This window comes from Oncorhynchus masou, chromosome 2 (assembly GCF_036934945.1).
Source record: "Oncorhynchus masou masou isolate Uvic2021 chromosome 2, UVic_Omas_1.1, whole genome shotgun sequence".
Classification (NCBI taxonomy): Eukaryota; Metazoa; Chordata; class Actinopteri; order Salmoniformes; family Salmonidae; genus Oncorhynchus; species Oncorhynchus masou.
This window is the reverse complement of record NC_088213.1, coordinates 13,693,179-13,709,775: the sequence shown is the minus strand read 5'-3', so window position 1 is coordinate 13,709,775 and position 16,597 is coordinate 13,693,179. Positions and strand designations below refer to the sequence as shown.

General features: G+C 41.5%; 1 protein-coding gene across 1 annotated transcript; it reads right to left on the bottom strand.

Annotated features, from left to right (window-relative positions):
- Positions 1-1,421: 1,421 nt before the first annotated feature.
- Positions 1,422-16,065, bottom strand: LOC135553582 (guanylyl cyclase-activating protein 2-like). The gene is made up of 4 exons (XM_064985603.1): positions 15,874-16,065; positions 13,248-13,397; positions 3,392-3,497; positions 1,422-1,752 (listed from the first exon to the last, which is right to left on the bottom strand). Exons 1-4 carry the CDS (start codon positions 16,063-16,065, stop codon positions 1,649-1,651), a joined length of 552 nt encoding a protein of 183 aa, XP_064841675.1. The 3' UTR covers positions 1,422-1,648.
- Between the last annotated feature and the right edge of the window lie 532 nt (positions 16,066-16,597).

The following is a 16,597-nucleotide window of genomic DNA, read 5'->3' as shown; positions in this document are numbered from 1 at the left end:
AAAGAATGCTGAGGAAAACATTTCACCAAAGGAGGGGATTTTGAAACCCTATTCCACTCACAAGGTGTCTGAAGTGCACATACATCACATACGCTGACATGTGTCAAGTGTCCGGTCAGGCCGAATTCCAAATGGACCCTTAGACCCTACGCCGTATGCACTTGTGGAGATCTGAAAGGATTTGATTGGCATAAGCAATATGGTGAAACTTACACCTAGCCAATCAGAGGGCAAGGTGGAGCTTTTGAACATATTAGGTACATCTGTCAAATCCTCTCAGATCTCCACAAGTGCATACGGCGTAGTGCAGGGTTCCCCAACTGGCAGCCCACGGGCCATGGTTTTATTTGGCCACTAAGTTTTCTGAGCAAAAAAAAACGTGTTTTTTTGTGTGGAATTTTCATTGTTGGACATAAGACTGGAAAAACACCAGGAAATCAGCTCCAAGGGATTGTAATTTAAGAAAGCTGTTCCCAAGTATTCCCATGAATAACGAGAGACGTGATCGTATACAAATGTAAGCAGGGTTTGATATTATTATGTCTTTGTCTAACATTATATCTGTTAGGGCTTCATTTGCAGTCTACAAATTATTTGTAATTATGTTCAGGCCTCCTGACCATCCTCTCCAGATAAATCTAGTTGATGATCTCTGGCGTAGTGTCTATGGGTCCATTTTGGATTTGGCCTCTGTGTCTCTGGCCACTATTTTGTGCATCCATCTTTGAAGTAGGGCAGATCTGATATCCCTTTTGTGAAAAAATTGAGACCCCAAATAACATCCATCACAAATAATGACCTGTCGGTAGTGGGACAGCTCTTTCAAATAATGACCTGTCGGTAGTGGGACAGCTCTTTCAAATAATGACCTGTCGGTAGTGGGACAGCTCTTTCAAATAATGACCTGTCGGTAGTGGGACAGCTCTTTCAAATAATGACCTGTCGGTAGTGGGACAGCTCTTTCAAATAATGACCTGTCGGTAGTGGGACAGCTCTTTCAAATAATGACCTGTCGGTAGTGGGACAGCTCTTTCAAATAATGACCTGTCGGTAGTGGGACAGCTCTTTCAAATAATGACCTGTCGGTAGTGGGACAGCTCTTTCAAATAATGACCTGTCGGTAGTGGGACAGCTCTTTCAAATAATGACCTGTCGGTAGTGGGACAGCTCTTTCAAATAATGACCTGTCGGTAGTGGGACAGCTCTTTCAAATAATGACCTGTCAGTAGTGGGACAGCTCTTTCTGCATACCTCGTTTCTTTCAAATAATAAGTGGGACAGCTCTTTCCTGTCGGTAGTGGGACAGCTCTTTCAAATAATGACCTGTCAGTAGTGGGACAGCTCTTTCTGCATACCTCCGTTTGTTTCATCCCGGCCGTCATTCTAAATCATGCAGAGCTTTTGGCAGTTGATTGTCGTGAAAAAGGGGGAAATCTTCATGTCATCTCGAATTTAAACCCAGCCACAAATCTCTCATCTCTCTCACAGGATTGTACGATATGGCACCATGCGTTTTGTTAATAGCTCTGTCCTTTGTCCATATCAATATATTGTCTATATATCTTACAAATATCGTTGTAGGAATCCAATCCCTTGAAGGTCACTTGTTGTTCTTCCTCTGCAGTTCTTCCTCCACATTATTCCTCTGCTATTCTAGGAACCACCCACAGGGCCTTATGTCCAGCTGGAGCTGGTCCAGCACCCACTGGTCCTTCTGAGCCCCATCCAGGAACTCCTCCAGGGAAATCTGGCCTGAAAACGGGAGAGATAGAGAATGAAAGGAATGCCTGTATATATGTGTGTATAGATATATACTGTACATATATACCATATACACAATCAGTTTATCAGTACCAGTTTATTAGGTACACCACCCAGGTCACAAAAATGGTACGCTCCTACAGACTTTGAGCCACGTGGTCATGACTTGCTATATAAAGCAGGCAGACAGGCATCAGGTTATTGTTTGATTGAACATTAGAATGGGCAAAACAAGTGACCTAAACGACTTTGAGCGTGGTGTGATCGTCGGCGCCGGGCACGCCGGTTCCAGTATCTCAGAAACGGACGGCCTCCTGGGCTTTTCACGCACGACAGTGTCTAAGGTTTACCAAGAATTGTGCGAAAAACAACCAGTTAGTGGCAATCATGTGGGCGAAAACAGCTCGTTGGTGAGAGGTCGAAGGAGAATGGCATGAATCGTGCAAGCTAAAAGGCAGGCCACAAACAGGCAAATAACGGCACAGTACAACAGTGGTGTGCAGAACGGTCCTTGTCACGGATGGGCTACTGCAGCAGATGACCACACTGGGTTCTACTGCTATCAGCTAATAACAAGAAGAAGCTCCAGGGGACACGCCATCACCAACACGGGACAATTGAGGAGTGGAAAAACTTTGCCTAATCTGATGAATCCCTGTTCCTGTAGCATCATGCTGATGCTACAGGAACAGGGATCAGGATTTGGAGTAAGGATTTGGCGTAAGCAGCATGAGTCCATGGCCCCATCCTGCGCTGGTGTCAATGGTACAGGCTGGTGGCAGTGGTGTAATGGTGTGGGGAATGTTTTCCTGGCACATGTTAGGTCCCTTAGTACCGATTGAGCAATGTTTCCATGCCCTGAAGAATTCAGGCTGTTCTGGAGGCAAAGGGGGATCCGACCCAGTACTAGATGGGTGTACCTAATACTCCAATGCTTCCCACAGTTGTGTCAAGTTGGCTGGATGTCCTTTGGGTGGTGGACCATTCTTCATACACGGGAAACCGCTGAGCTTGAAAAACCCAGCAGTGTTGCAGATTTTGACACAATCCATGTCTCAATTGTCTTAAGGCTTAAAAATCTTTCCTGAACCTGTCTCCTTCCCTTCATCTACATTGACACAGTTTTAGTCTGGCAGAGGCAACCAGGTTTTGGGCAAAACCAGGTTTTGGGCTAAAATGTTCTGGTACTTGGTAAAGTTCATGATGCCGTTAACCTTAAAGTTCCCCAGGACCAGTAGGGATGAGGTATTTTCTGCAGATGCATTGTACTTTTGAAGGCAAACCCCTCCGCTGGTGAGCGAGGCCAAATACCTCTATTTTCGTGTCATATGACTATTAGCACCGGTTCCGATCCAAGCACCAATGCCGTTCAGCAAACTTCTGGTGGTGCTATGGTCAGATGACATTAAAATAGAGCTCTTTGGCCACGCACACCAATGGTGGGCACAAATGTTTGCACTCTCGTCATCTCAACATTGCTGGCTCTGCACATACACCTTCAATTGCCTTGCTGAAATGTTTAGCATTACCTTACTACACCCATAATGTAATGAGTATGTTGCACAAATACAGGCATACACAGATACTACATTTCTAATGATAGACAGACACCTCACATGTATAGACTTACTATCTTTATTCTTATCCACCAGGTCAAAGATCCGGTCAGTGATTTGATCAGGGGTCAGGTTCTCCGTTTCAGATGGGTTCCCATGCCTCTTGATATTGTAGATGATCTGCAGAGAGAGGAAGACATGAGAAAATGTATTTACTATGGTGAGTGGAAGCAGGGTACATACACACATTTTGTCTAGATTGAAGCAGATGATGGTACACTACACACAAAGGTGTTTTTAATGGCTCAATATGCTGCATGTCATATCATATCAAATGTATAGTGTCATATCGCTACATATAATTAGGCTTGCTGGTTATATATTTTTTGGTATGCACAGTTCATTAAAAAGGAGTACAATTAGCATGGGAAAATGTTGAGGCATCTCAATTTGATGAGAGGATCATACACAGTATATTGTTTACATACATCACGTTCAGAGAGGATCTCTGGCAGCATATACCGCTGTTTAGCTTCAGGGTACTTCAAAATAATAAAAAATAAACCACATCTAAACATGAAACCCCTATACACTTACTTTGACAACTTGTTTTAGCTCCTTTTTGTCAAGGTGTCCGTTTCCATCTCTGTCATAAAATTTGAAAGAAGACCTCAGTCGGTCCTCGAGTTTTCCTCTAAGAACGAGGTGCCCTGCTGCCACATACCCCATAAAGTCTAGTGTGTTGTCCTATGGACACAATAAATACATCATTTTACAGGGAAAAACAAGGAATTAAATAAACTTAACACCAATGAATGCGATGTATGTGAGGATCTCTGTGTGACGTTGTTACGTAGTTGAGCGTTTCAGCACCACGGACAGCGCGCGGGGATATCCAAAACAGAATCTGCGTAGACGCCAGGGCAGACGTTTACATTTTAGTCATTTATATTTGAGCCACTTATCCAGAGCAACTTGGAGTTGCTATTAGGGTTAAGTGCCTTGCTCAAGGGCACATCAACATATATATCACTGGCTCGGGGATTGAACCAGGCTAGCGACCTTTCGGTTACTGATCCAAAGCTATTAACAGCTAGGTTACCTGCTTACCTTTAATTCATATCTTTAATGTTGTGTTTCTCTAGGCTATATAACCAAGATATTATGACAATTAATTACTCGTTTTATAATATACAACTGTCTCAGCTTCTGACAAAGTCTACTAGCCTACTGATGTCCATGATCCCTTCCTCTGAAGATACTTAGCTTAATAAATCAGTACAAAGGTACCTAAAAACGTACATGGTTTGCATCAAACAATCGAAACACATTGTCCATGTATGTAGGGTGGTATGCTGCTGACAAGATAAGGTACTATTCCATTGTTTGGATATTTGAGGGGATTATTTAACAATTCACCAATATTAATGACTGGTGAAGTCAACCGATGACCCTCCACACTGAAAAGGGTTATACCTAGAACCAAAATGATTCTATCTGGAACCAAAAAGAGTTCTTCAAGGGTTGTCTTTATCGGAACAGCCGAATAACCCTTTTCTAAGAGGGTGTAGCTACTCAGACCACAAAGTCATTTAATTAGCCTCATGTTGCCCACTTCACATTTGCCTCTGCTCTTTATCAGACAAGTCACCAAAGCTAACACGAAGCTTCATTTGCTTGGTATTTATTCAACCTTAGTTTAAATCCAGGGCAGTCTCATTGGAATACATCTATTTTGCAAGAGCGACCTGAGTAGATTCATGTTTAAGCATATGGATATATTCATTAAACACTGAATACCACATGCCAGTGACCTGGTATGTGGGTAAATAGCTAGGATTGAGTGTTTTCATTCATTAAACAATTTGAGATGACTGAATAGCCTAAACAAGCACTTTGTATAAGTGTTTCAGAGTGTTTGCCTGTAGTTAATATATTAACTGACTTAGTGGATTTAATTAAATTCAGGCGTGTGTCCCAGGTCACCGTGTAACTCACACCTGTGCTCACTGATACATGAACAAGGCAAAGCCTCCAACTTTACATTCCAGAAAAACAAATGTGAAGAAGTCATTAGATCCCATATATGCATTGAGCAGTGACACTAAACAAAAATGGTGTGTGTGTGTGTTGTGTAATAATTAACCTTAGCTGTGAAATCCAGTTAAAGTATTAGCTGAAGGCCTCCCGGGTGGCGCAGTGGTTACTGCAGCGCCAGCTGTGCCATCAGAGTCCCTGGGTTCGCGCCCAGGCTCTGTCGTAACCGACCGGGAGGTCCGTTGGGCGACGCACAATTAGCTGAACACTCACCTTTCACCGTGTTATCAACCTACTGTAGTCTGACCCCAAGAGGACAGTGAACCTCAGGGGAATCAATCACCTAAAAAAACAGACTGGGGATGAACGGACGGAAAAGGCATACAGAGGTGTGTGTGTGTGTGTGTGTGTGTGTGTGTGTGTGTGTGTGTGTGTGTGTGTGTGTGTGTGTGTGTGTGTGTGTGTGTGTGTGTGTGTGTGTGTGTGTGTGTGTGTGTGTGTGTGTGTGTGTTACATCCCTTCATTAATTGCACAGGGGATGAATTATATGAATAAAAATGGAATGTGGTCATCAAAAACCTACAGGTGACCTAAATCCACTTTATATTCTGCATATGGACATACAGCCCTAAACATATGGATAAAGAATGACACACTGGAGAGAATCCGTATAACATATGACCTAAATCCACTTTATATTCTGCATATGGACATACAGCCCTAAACATATGGATAAAGGAGACACACTGGAGAGGATAAAGAGACATACAGCAGAGAATCCGTATAACATATGGATAAAGAGACACACTGGAGAGAATCCGTATAAAACTACATTGTACATTGTAAGTCATCACAGGTCCACAATACAGTGCATCTGGAGGGTCTAAAAGGTTCACAGTGAATGTACTTTACATACATTGGAGAGGATAGAGAAGACCGCTCATGAACCCTGGACACTCTCTCACTTCCCCTCTTTCTCACTCTTCCATCCTCACAGAGAATCAGACAGCTGGGTGTGATTTCTTGTTATAAAACGGGTGGTTTGGATCCTGGATGCTGATTGGATCCTGGATGCTGATTGCTCGGTATTTGTATGCATGTTGTGACCCTTTTTTAAAAAGCAGTAAGGCACGTGATACTACACTATAATGAATATAGCCCCATGGGTTGAAAGGCCTTCTGCTAGCACTATCATGGCACAAGGCAAGAACCAGATGCAGACACAGGAGGCAGATGGTTGGAGTTTAAGATGTTTAACAATCCAAAAGGAGCAGGCAAGTGAATGGTCGTGGACAGGCAAAAGGTCAAAACCAGTTCAGAGTCCAGGACGTACAGAGTGGCAGACAGGCTCGAGGTCAAGGGAGGTAGAATAGTCATGCAGGTCGGTACAGAGTCCAGAAACAGCCAAGGGCCAACACCAGGAGGACTAGAAAAAGGAGAATAGCAAAGGCAGGAGAACAGGAAAAACCGCTGGTTGACTTGGAAACGTACAAGACGAACTGGCACAGAGAGACAGGAAACACAGGGATAAATACACTGGCCCAGAGAGACAAGAAACACAGGGATAAATACACTCGCACAGAGAGACAGGAAACACAGGGATAAATACACTGGCCCAGAGAGACAGGAAACACAGGGATAAATACACTGGCCCAGAGAGACAGGAAACACAGGGATAAATACACTGGCCCAGAGAGACAGGAAACACAGGGATAAATACACTGGCCCAGAGAGACAGGAAACACAGGGATAAATACACTGGCCCAGAGAGACAGGAAACACAGGGATAAATACACTGAAACACAGGGATAAATACACTGGCCCAGAGAGACAGGAAACACAGATAAAGGACAGGAAACCCCAGAGAGACAGGAACAGGGATAAATTAGCGACACTTTGGCCACATTTCAGGCTGGCCCAGAGAGACAGGAAACACAGGGATATAAACACTGGCCCAGAGACAGAAGGAAAACAACAAGGGATAAATACATGGCCCAGAGAGACAGGAAACACATGGCCCAGAGAGACAGGAAACACAGGGATAAAAAAAACACTGGCCCAACAAACAGGAAACACAGGGATAAATACACTGCCCAGAGAGACAGGAAACACAGGGATAAATACACTGGCCCAGAGAGACAGGAAACACAGGAATATATACAATGGCCCAGAGAGACAGGAAACACAGGGATAAATACACTGGCCCAGAGAGACAGGAAACACAGGGATATATACAATGGCCCAGAGAGACAGGAAACACAGGGATAAATACACTGGCCCAGAGAGACAGGAAACACAGGGATAAATACACTGGCCCAGAGAGACAGGAAACACAGGGATAAATACACTGGCCCAGAGAGACAGGAAACACAGGGATATATACACTGGCCCAGAGAGACAGGAAACACAGGGATAAATACACTGGGGAAAACAAGCGACACCTGGAGGGGTTGGAGACAATAACAAGGACAGGTGAAACAGATCAGGGTGTGACAAGCACATCAAGACGAACAACGGCATTTACCTGTGACTATATTCCTGATATAGCATGGACTCTTGTGCCTTAATGTTTGAACAAACCTCTGTTCTGAGACAACGATGCCTTGTGCATAGAAATGTTGTGTATCACAGTATCATGTAACAGAGTGGAGCAAGAGTTCAAAACAATGGTCCTCTTGAATGTGGGTTTTCAGCTGAGTCAATCTTCTAACTGCACTCTGACTATTGATTTGGACATATAACCTGCATAATACCCTAGAGTGGTAGGCTACATGAAGACCAATGCTGGGAACCCTTGTCATGGATGCAAGGAGGGTTTTCCATTGGGACACCCCACCCAATAAAATACTAGTGGAAAGCTTCTTTCTCCCTGAGGTATGCCTACATGGCAGGGTGGCTTTGCAAATCAAATCCAGTTTATTTGTCATATGCACAGGATACACTTGGTGTACATACACAGTACAATTAAATGCTTACTTACAGGTACACCTCTCAGCTATGCGACAACAATAAGACTGTGGTTTATCGTGATGGGTGCATCGATTGTCAAATAAATGAACAAAGAATGGTTGCTATGGTGAGACCACTTAATGGGACATGCTTGCATTAGATTAAACAAAATGGAAATATAGATATTTGGTGTAAATGTGTTGAATGCACATAATTCTACATTTTTTGTATGAGGATTGTTCTATCTAGAATGATCTGTTGTGTTATCTTTAGTCATTACTTGGATCAAATATCACAGCACTTGCTGACTAGATGTTGATCAAAAGGTGAATTCTTAATCATGGTTAATTCTTCATCAAAGGGTTGATTTAAGTATCTCAAATACAATTTGTGGAATCGTGATGTGTGGACAATAGTAAAGCTTAAAAATGTGTAAAGATATTCCAAAATGTAGACTACATGAAAGAAATTACCATAAAATACTATACTTAAAATAACCTCTTTGGGAACTTGCAACAATGGTACAGTCGTGGCCAAAAGTTTTGAGAATGACACAAATATTAATTTTCACAAAGTCTGCTGCCTCAGTTTGTATGATGGCAATTTGCATATACTCCAGAATGTTATGAAGAAAGTTCAAATGAATTGCAATTCATTGCAAAGTCCCTCTTTGCCATGCAAATTAACTGAATCCCCAAAAAAACATTTCCACTGCATTTCAGCCCTGCCACAAAAGGACCAGCTGACATCATGTCAGTGGTTCTCTCATTAACACAGGTGTGAGTGTTGAAGAGGACAAGGCTGAGGACAAGACATCACTCTGTCATGCTGATTGAGTTCAAATAACAGACTGGAAGCTTCAAAAGAATGGTGGTGCTTGGAATCATTGTTCTTCCTTTGTCAATCATGGTTACCTGCAAGGAAACACGTGCCGTCATCATTGCTTTGCACAAAAAGGGCTTCACAGGCAAGGATATTGCTGCCGGTAAGATTGCACCTAAATCAACCATTTATCGAATCACCAAGAACTTCAAGGAGAGCGGTTTAATTGTTGTGAAGAAGGCTTCAGGGCGCCCAAGAAAGTCCAGCAAACGCCAGGACCGTCTCTTAATATTGATTCAGCTGCAGGATCGGGGCACCACCAGTACAGAGATTGCTCAGGAATGACAGCAGGCAGGTATGAGTGCATCTGCATGCACAGTGAGGTGAAGACTTTTGGAGGATGGCCTGGTGTCAAGAAGGGCAGCAAAGAAGCCACTCATCTACAGGAAAAACATCAGGGACAGACTGATATTCTGTAAAAGGTACAGGGATTGGACTGCTGAGGACTGGGGTAAAGTCATTTTCTCTGACAAATCCCCTTTCCGATTGTTTGGGGCATCTGGAAAAAAGCTTGTCCGGACAAGGTGAGCGCTACCATCAGTCCTGTGTCATGCCAACAGTAAAGCATCCTGAGACCGTTTATGTGTGGGGTTGCTTCTCAGCCAAGGGAGTGGGCTCACTCACAATTTTGCCTAAGAACACAGCCATGAATAAAGAATGGTACCAACACATCCTCCGAGAGCAACTTCTCCCGACCATCCAGGAACGGTTTGGTGACGAACTATGCCTTTTCCAGCATAATGGAACACCTTGCACCTTGCAAAGTGATAACTAAGTGGATCGGGGAACAAAACATAGATATTTTGAGTCCATGGCCAGGAAACTTCCCAGACCTTAATCCCATTGAGAACTTGTGGTCAATCCTCAAGAGGCGGGTGGACAAACAAAAACCCATCAATTCTGACAAACTCCAAGCATTGATTATGCAAGAATGGGCTGCCATCAGTCAGGATATGGCCCAGAGGTTAATTGAAAGCATGCCAGGGCAGATTGCAGAGGTCTTGAAAAAGAAGGGTCAACACTGCAAATATTGACTCTTTGCATCAACTTCATGTAATTGTCAATAAAAGCCTTTGACACTTATGAAATCCTTGTAATTACACTTCAGTATTCCATAGTAACATCTGACAAAAATATCTAAAGACACTGAAGCAGCAAACTTTGTGAAAATTAATATTTGTGTCATTTTCAAAACTTTTGGTCACGACTGTAGCCAACAGTTTAAACTCTGCTGATATTTAAAGGTTATTAAAGCTTTTTTTGTGATGCCTCGTTGTTTTTGACAGGTATGACGAAAGGATTTGAAGTACTTGACATTGAATAATATAACATATCCCCATTCTAAGTTCTCTGATGTGATATAGATTCCTTAAACATAATAGGTCAAATAAATATGGGTAACATAACATGATATCACATTTAGGTTACTAACGGTATGATATTTGCATTGATGTTTTGAAATATTACTTCGTACTTGAAAGTATAAGGTTGTGAAATAATTATTTTGATTATATAATATTATTAATATGATAATTTCATAACCATCGTCACAATATTACTGAGTATAGAATTCCATAATCTTTTACATTTGAATACAATGTAAATACTCAAACTGCGGATAGTGACCCTGTGTAATATCATATCACACAATATGACCTTTGAACTCTGTTTGAAATCTACCAGAGTTCCAGTGATCTATGACAGTCATGTGCTGAATGAGACTCCATCCTGTCAGCTGGTCCCAACTCAAAAAGAGAACGCCTGTTGTTCCGACACATCAACGTGCATGGACAGCATGTTAAAAGAACAACAACAAGAAGTGACACGGAGGAAAGTGCTCCATGTCTATGCCTGAACCACCACAAGCAAACATGGAGGCAGAGCCAGATCTTTAGGCCCAAGGCATCAGGTTTTTGTGAGAAAAAGACAAAACTCAGATGCCATTTGAGGGACACAACCCCTCTCTGTGTAGATGGGAGAGCCTGTTTGGAGGGCTCAGGTCATTTTTACACAGTTCTGCATGACCCAGCCACTAGCGTTGACGTCCAGCTTGAGCATATTCATGACCCACTCGTCCTTCTGGGCCCCCTCCATGAACTCAGTAAAGGAAATCTGGCCTGTAATAGAAGGAAAAATATTACATTTTGGTGGGCAATGATTCAAGATCTTTCTCAAGTTAAGGTTAAGCCAATTTTACTGACATAACTTATTAAAAGTAGGAAGCCATTCATGCTTATTCATGCTTAAAAGTTGGAAGCCATTCATGCTTATTAAAAGTTGGAAGCCATTCATGTAGTGAAATCCAATTTATGTTTATTAAAAGTTAATGCTTATTAAAAGTTGGAAGCCATTCATGCTTATTAAAAGTAGGAAATCATTCATGCTTATTAAAAGTAGGAAGCCATTCATGCTTATTAAAAGTAGGAAGCCATTCATGCTTATTAAAAGTAGGAAGCCATTCATGCTTATTAAAAGTAGGAAGCCATTCATGCTTATTAAAAATAAAACAAAAAAAAAATGGCAAAACCTCCATCTTTCCTCTGTATAATGGGCCAGGTAGCACCTGACCATGAGGATGCAAGAGCAAAGTCCCCGTCAAATGAACCACCAATTAGCACTAGCCTTACCTAATCCTGGTCATTACATCAGACTGACCAGTGTGTAAGGGCAGTGACAAAGGCATATTGTCTCTCGCTGATGGAAGATGGCATTACATGTAAGCACTGAGAGCACAGATTGTTCATTGTGGTGGTTTGATGAAAGTACTGTATATTTGGAACAGATTTGAATGCATGTTCAGCCGTATATATGAATATATCTTAACCGGGCACTTACCATCATGATTTTGGTCGACCAGCTCAAAGATCCTGTCACAGACTTCATTAGGTGTCATGTTTATGGCAGTTGTATGAATTTTGATTTTGTAAATGATCTGCAATTGTATGAGATACATTTCATTACATACAGTGTGGTATTTGACAGAAGTGATTTTTACACAGTTGTCCTATCTCAAATGGTATACATTTAAAAGGGTGTCAACATAAAATAAATGGGTTTTATCCCATTGACGAAAAATCTAACGTTGTATAAACTTTTATATTTGACAGAAATAATATTTTGTCTAGTGTTGTTTATCTGAGCTTAATTTACTGAATTCACATAAGGTAACATTTAAGGCAGATGGATAACAAAATTATAATATATATATATATATATATCCTATATCATATCATCAGTGGGGTAACACATCTTTAGAAATTGATTTTTTTTTTTTACATTGAAACAATACTGTGACATTAGACCTTTTTAATTGACAAAGGAACAAGATTGAGGTCATATATACAGTAAATACCAGAGCTGTGAACTCAGCTGACCTATAGGCATGGGGGCTGGTTCAGTTCAGAACCAGATAAGCTATAGGATCAGGGATAGGTGTTCCCAAGAATAATAGGTATTAAAGCCACTTGCTCCTCCCATCCTTTCATCCAATAACATGTACGAACGGAATTAGATTTGTGAAAACCCCAGTCATCCCACCTAGTCGCTTCTCCTGACCTGATCCTAATCCCTCACCTGATCCTAATCCCTGACCTGCAGCATATTAAGGCACTGCTCTAATAACATTAGCTTTATGCAATACCTGTATTATACAAGTATTATACAAGTTATACAACAGAGAAAACTTCAAACTGAGTATTGCAGATTATACTACCAAAATGTGTCCAGCTGTTCTTACCCTGAGAAAAGGTGCCTATAGCCTAACTGATCTACAACTACTAGTAGCCAACTGCAGGCCCAAACGAAGCAGCCAGTCAAAATGTGTCCAGCTGTTCTTACCCTGAGAAAAGAAGGTGCCTATAGCCTACCTGATCTACAACTACTAGTAGCCAACTGCAGGCCCAAACGAAGCAGCCAGTCAAAATGTGTCCAGCTGTTCTTACCCTGAGAAAAGAAGGTGCCTATAGCCTAACTGATCTACAACTAGTAGTAGCCAACTGCAGGCCCAAATGAAGCAGCCAGTCAATAGCATAATGCAGAGGACCATTATGTGGCATTTCTTACCCGAATTAGGTTTTTCACCTCTTCTCGGTCTAACTTGCCATTCCCGTCCTTGTCGTAGATTTTAAAGGACCACTTTAACCTATCCTCAAGATTCCCCCGCAATATCAGGTGAAGAGCGGCCGTATACTCCATAAAATCCAACGCGTTATCCTGTGAAAACAACACATGGATTTATTGCATGTTTACCTTTTCAATATATATCGATAACTGAAGCTAATGCAACTAAAGGGATTGTTCACCCAAATTACAAAAGTATGTCATGATACCGGTATTACCATTATTCGTGCATTATGTCCAAATCAAAAGTATCTCAAATTGATTGTGAAGCTCAACAAAGTCATTTCTTCTGAGCCCTCAGATAGTATTCACACCTGTTGACATCTTCCACATTTTGTTGTGTTACAGCCTGAATTTAAAATGGGTTAAATGGAGGTTTTTCTCACTGGCTTACACACAATACCCCATAATGTCAAAGGGGAATCACATTTTTCCACATTTTTACTAATTCATAAAAAAAAATCTGCTGAAATGTCAAGAGTCAATAAATATTCAACCCCTTTGTTATGGTTTGTCTAAATAAGTTAAGGAGAAAAAAATGCTTAACAAGTCACATAATAAGTTGAAATAACAGTGTTTAACGTGATTTTTTAATGACTACCTCATCTCAGTACCCCACACATACAATTATCTGTAAGGTTCCTCAGTCGAGCAGTGAATTTCAAACACAGATTCAACCACAAAGACCAATGCCTTGCAAAGAAGGGCACCTATTAGTAGATGGGTGAATATTTTAAAAGCAGACATTGAATATCCCTTTGAGCATGGTGAAGTTATAAATTACACTTTGGATGGTGTAGCCTAGTGGTTAGAAAGGTTGCTAGATGGAATCCCTGAGCTGACAAGGTAAAAATCAGTCGTTCTGCCCCTGAACAAGTCAGTTAACCCACTGTTCCTAGGCCAGTTAACCCACTGTTCCTAGGCCAGTTAACCCACTGTTCCTAGGCCACTGTTCCTAGGCCAGTTAACCCACTGTTCCTAGGCCAGTTAACCCACTGTTCCTAGGCCAGTTAACCCACTGTTCCTAGGCCAGTTAACCCACTGTTCCTAGGCCAGTTAACCCACTGTTCCTAGGCCAGTTAACCCACTGTTCCTAGGCCAGTTAACCCACTGTTCCTAGGCCAGTTAACCCACTGTTCCTAGTCCAGTTAACCCACTGTTCCTAGTCCAGTTAACCCACTGTTCCTAGTCCAGTTAACCCACTGTTCCTAGGCCAGTTAACCCACTGTTCCTAGGCCAGTTAACCCACTGTTCCTAGGCCATCATTGTAAAGAAGAATTTGTTCTTAACTGACTTGCCTAGTTAAATAAAGGTCAAATAAAAAATATGTAAAAAAATCAATACACACCGTCACTACAAAGATACAGGTGTCCTTCCTAACTCAGTTGCCGGAGATTAAGAAAACTGTTCAGGGATTTCATTATCAGGCTAATGGCGACTTTAAAATAGTTCCAGGGTTATATAGGTTTGGTTTGAGGGAAAACTGAGGATGTATCTATTATGTTGTAGTTACTCCAAAATATTGACAGAGTGAGTTACTCCTAATTGACAGAGTGAGAAAATGGAAGCCTGTACAGAATGAAAAATATTCCAAAACATGCATCCTGTTTGCAACAAGGCACTAAAGTAATACTGCAAAAAATGTCATGGGTGTGCTTGTATTTGTTAAGGATAAAAAACATACATAATGGAGCTAAGCTCAAGTAAATTCCTAGAGGACAACATGTTTCAGTTTGCATTCTACCAGAAACTGGGAGATGAATTCACCTTTCTGCAGGCGACAACCTAAAAGACAAGGCCAAATCTGCCCTGGAGTTGCTTACCAAGATAGTGAATGTTCCTGAGTGGCCGAGTTACAGTTTGGACTTAAATCTGCTTGAAAATCTATTGCAAGACTTGAAAATGGTTAGCAATTATCAACAACATTTTTGATAGAGCTTGAAATTTTGAAAATAATAATGGACAAATTTTGTGCAATTCACATGTGGAATGCTCTTAGAAACTTACCCAGAAACACTCACAGCTGTAATCGCTGCCAAGGGTGATTCTAACATGTATTGACTCAGGGGAGTGAATACTTATGTACATTAAATAGTTATATATTTGCAAACATTTCAAAACATTTAATTATGGGGTATTGTGTGTAGATGGGTGAGAGGAAATATATATGTAATCCATGTTGAATTCAGGCTGTAACACAACACAATGTGGAATAAGTCAAGGGGTATGAATACTTTCTGATGGCGCTGTACATGATTTGAATATGATGCACAACATTTTTTAATATCAGCACCATGAGATTAGCATTTGGAAACAGTGCCAGGGAAACTAAACCAAAGCATGGATTACTGTCATACCTTGCCCATAGACTGCTTACAGTGTAAGGAAACCAACATTACATTTCGTAATTTGAGTGAACTGTCCCTTTAACAGCACAATGGATGAATGGAATGGATTACAAGCGTCGTGGGTTTTTTAAAAAAACATTATTTCCTAAATGGGATATATTTATTTTTATTTATTTATTTATTATTTCCTGATTGAAAATTGTTTTACCCCCTTCACTTACCCTGTTTGTGTCGAATGAATGGAAGACAGTCTCAATGTACAAAGTCTCTTCCTCGCAGCTGGCTGGTATACCAAAGATCCGTTTTAATTCATGTAGGTGCAAAGCCCCGCTCGGGCACTCCTTCATAAAAGCCATACACAGCTCCTGAATTTGCTCCAAATCCATCTCTTTGTGGCTTTCTGCTTGACCCATTGTTGCAGTTCACTTTGATGGTAGAAAATATTTTCTACAAGAATTCAAGCAAATATAGTTCAACATAAAGGTTATAAGTTAAAGTCTGGCTACTACAAGTGGCTACCGAAGCATCTGCTGACACGGTCCATCAAACTAAATGCCTTTACTCCACTTGCCAGACACCATGGCCTAATGGGGGACTGGACAGCGTTGTATATTTAACCTTTCAAATCACATTAACTAAGACATCTCTCAATCTTTTGCCAAAAGAAAGGTGAGCTCTCACCTGACCATTCAAGAGTGCATGTCCTGCCATAATCCCTAGGCATGTCCTGACATACTCCCTAGGCATGTCCTGACATACTCCCTAGGCATGTCCTGACATAATCCCTAGGCATGTCCTGACATACTCCCTAGGCATGTCCTGCCATAATCCCTAGGCATGTCCTGACATACTCCCTAGGCATGTCCTGACATACTCCCTAGGCATGTCCTGACATACTCCCTAGGCATTTCCTGACATACTCCCTAGGCATTTCCTGACATACTC

Excerpts from the sequence above, each read along its gene's own strand:
- LOC135553582 (XM_064985603.1), bottom strand. The coding sequence starts at position 16,065 with ATGGGTCAAGCAGAAAGCCACAAAGAGATGGATTTGGAGCAAATTCAG. Across the intron at positions 3,498-13,247 it reads AGGTGAAAAACCTAATTCGG|ATCATCTACAATATCAAGAG; the intron begins GTAAGAAATGCC and ends CTCTCTCTGCAG. Across the intron at positions 1,753-3,391 it reads GGTGGATAAGAATAAAGATA|GCCAGATTTCCCTGGAGGAG; the intron begins GTAAGTCTATAC and ends TCCCGTTTTCAG.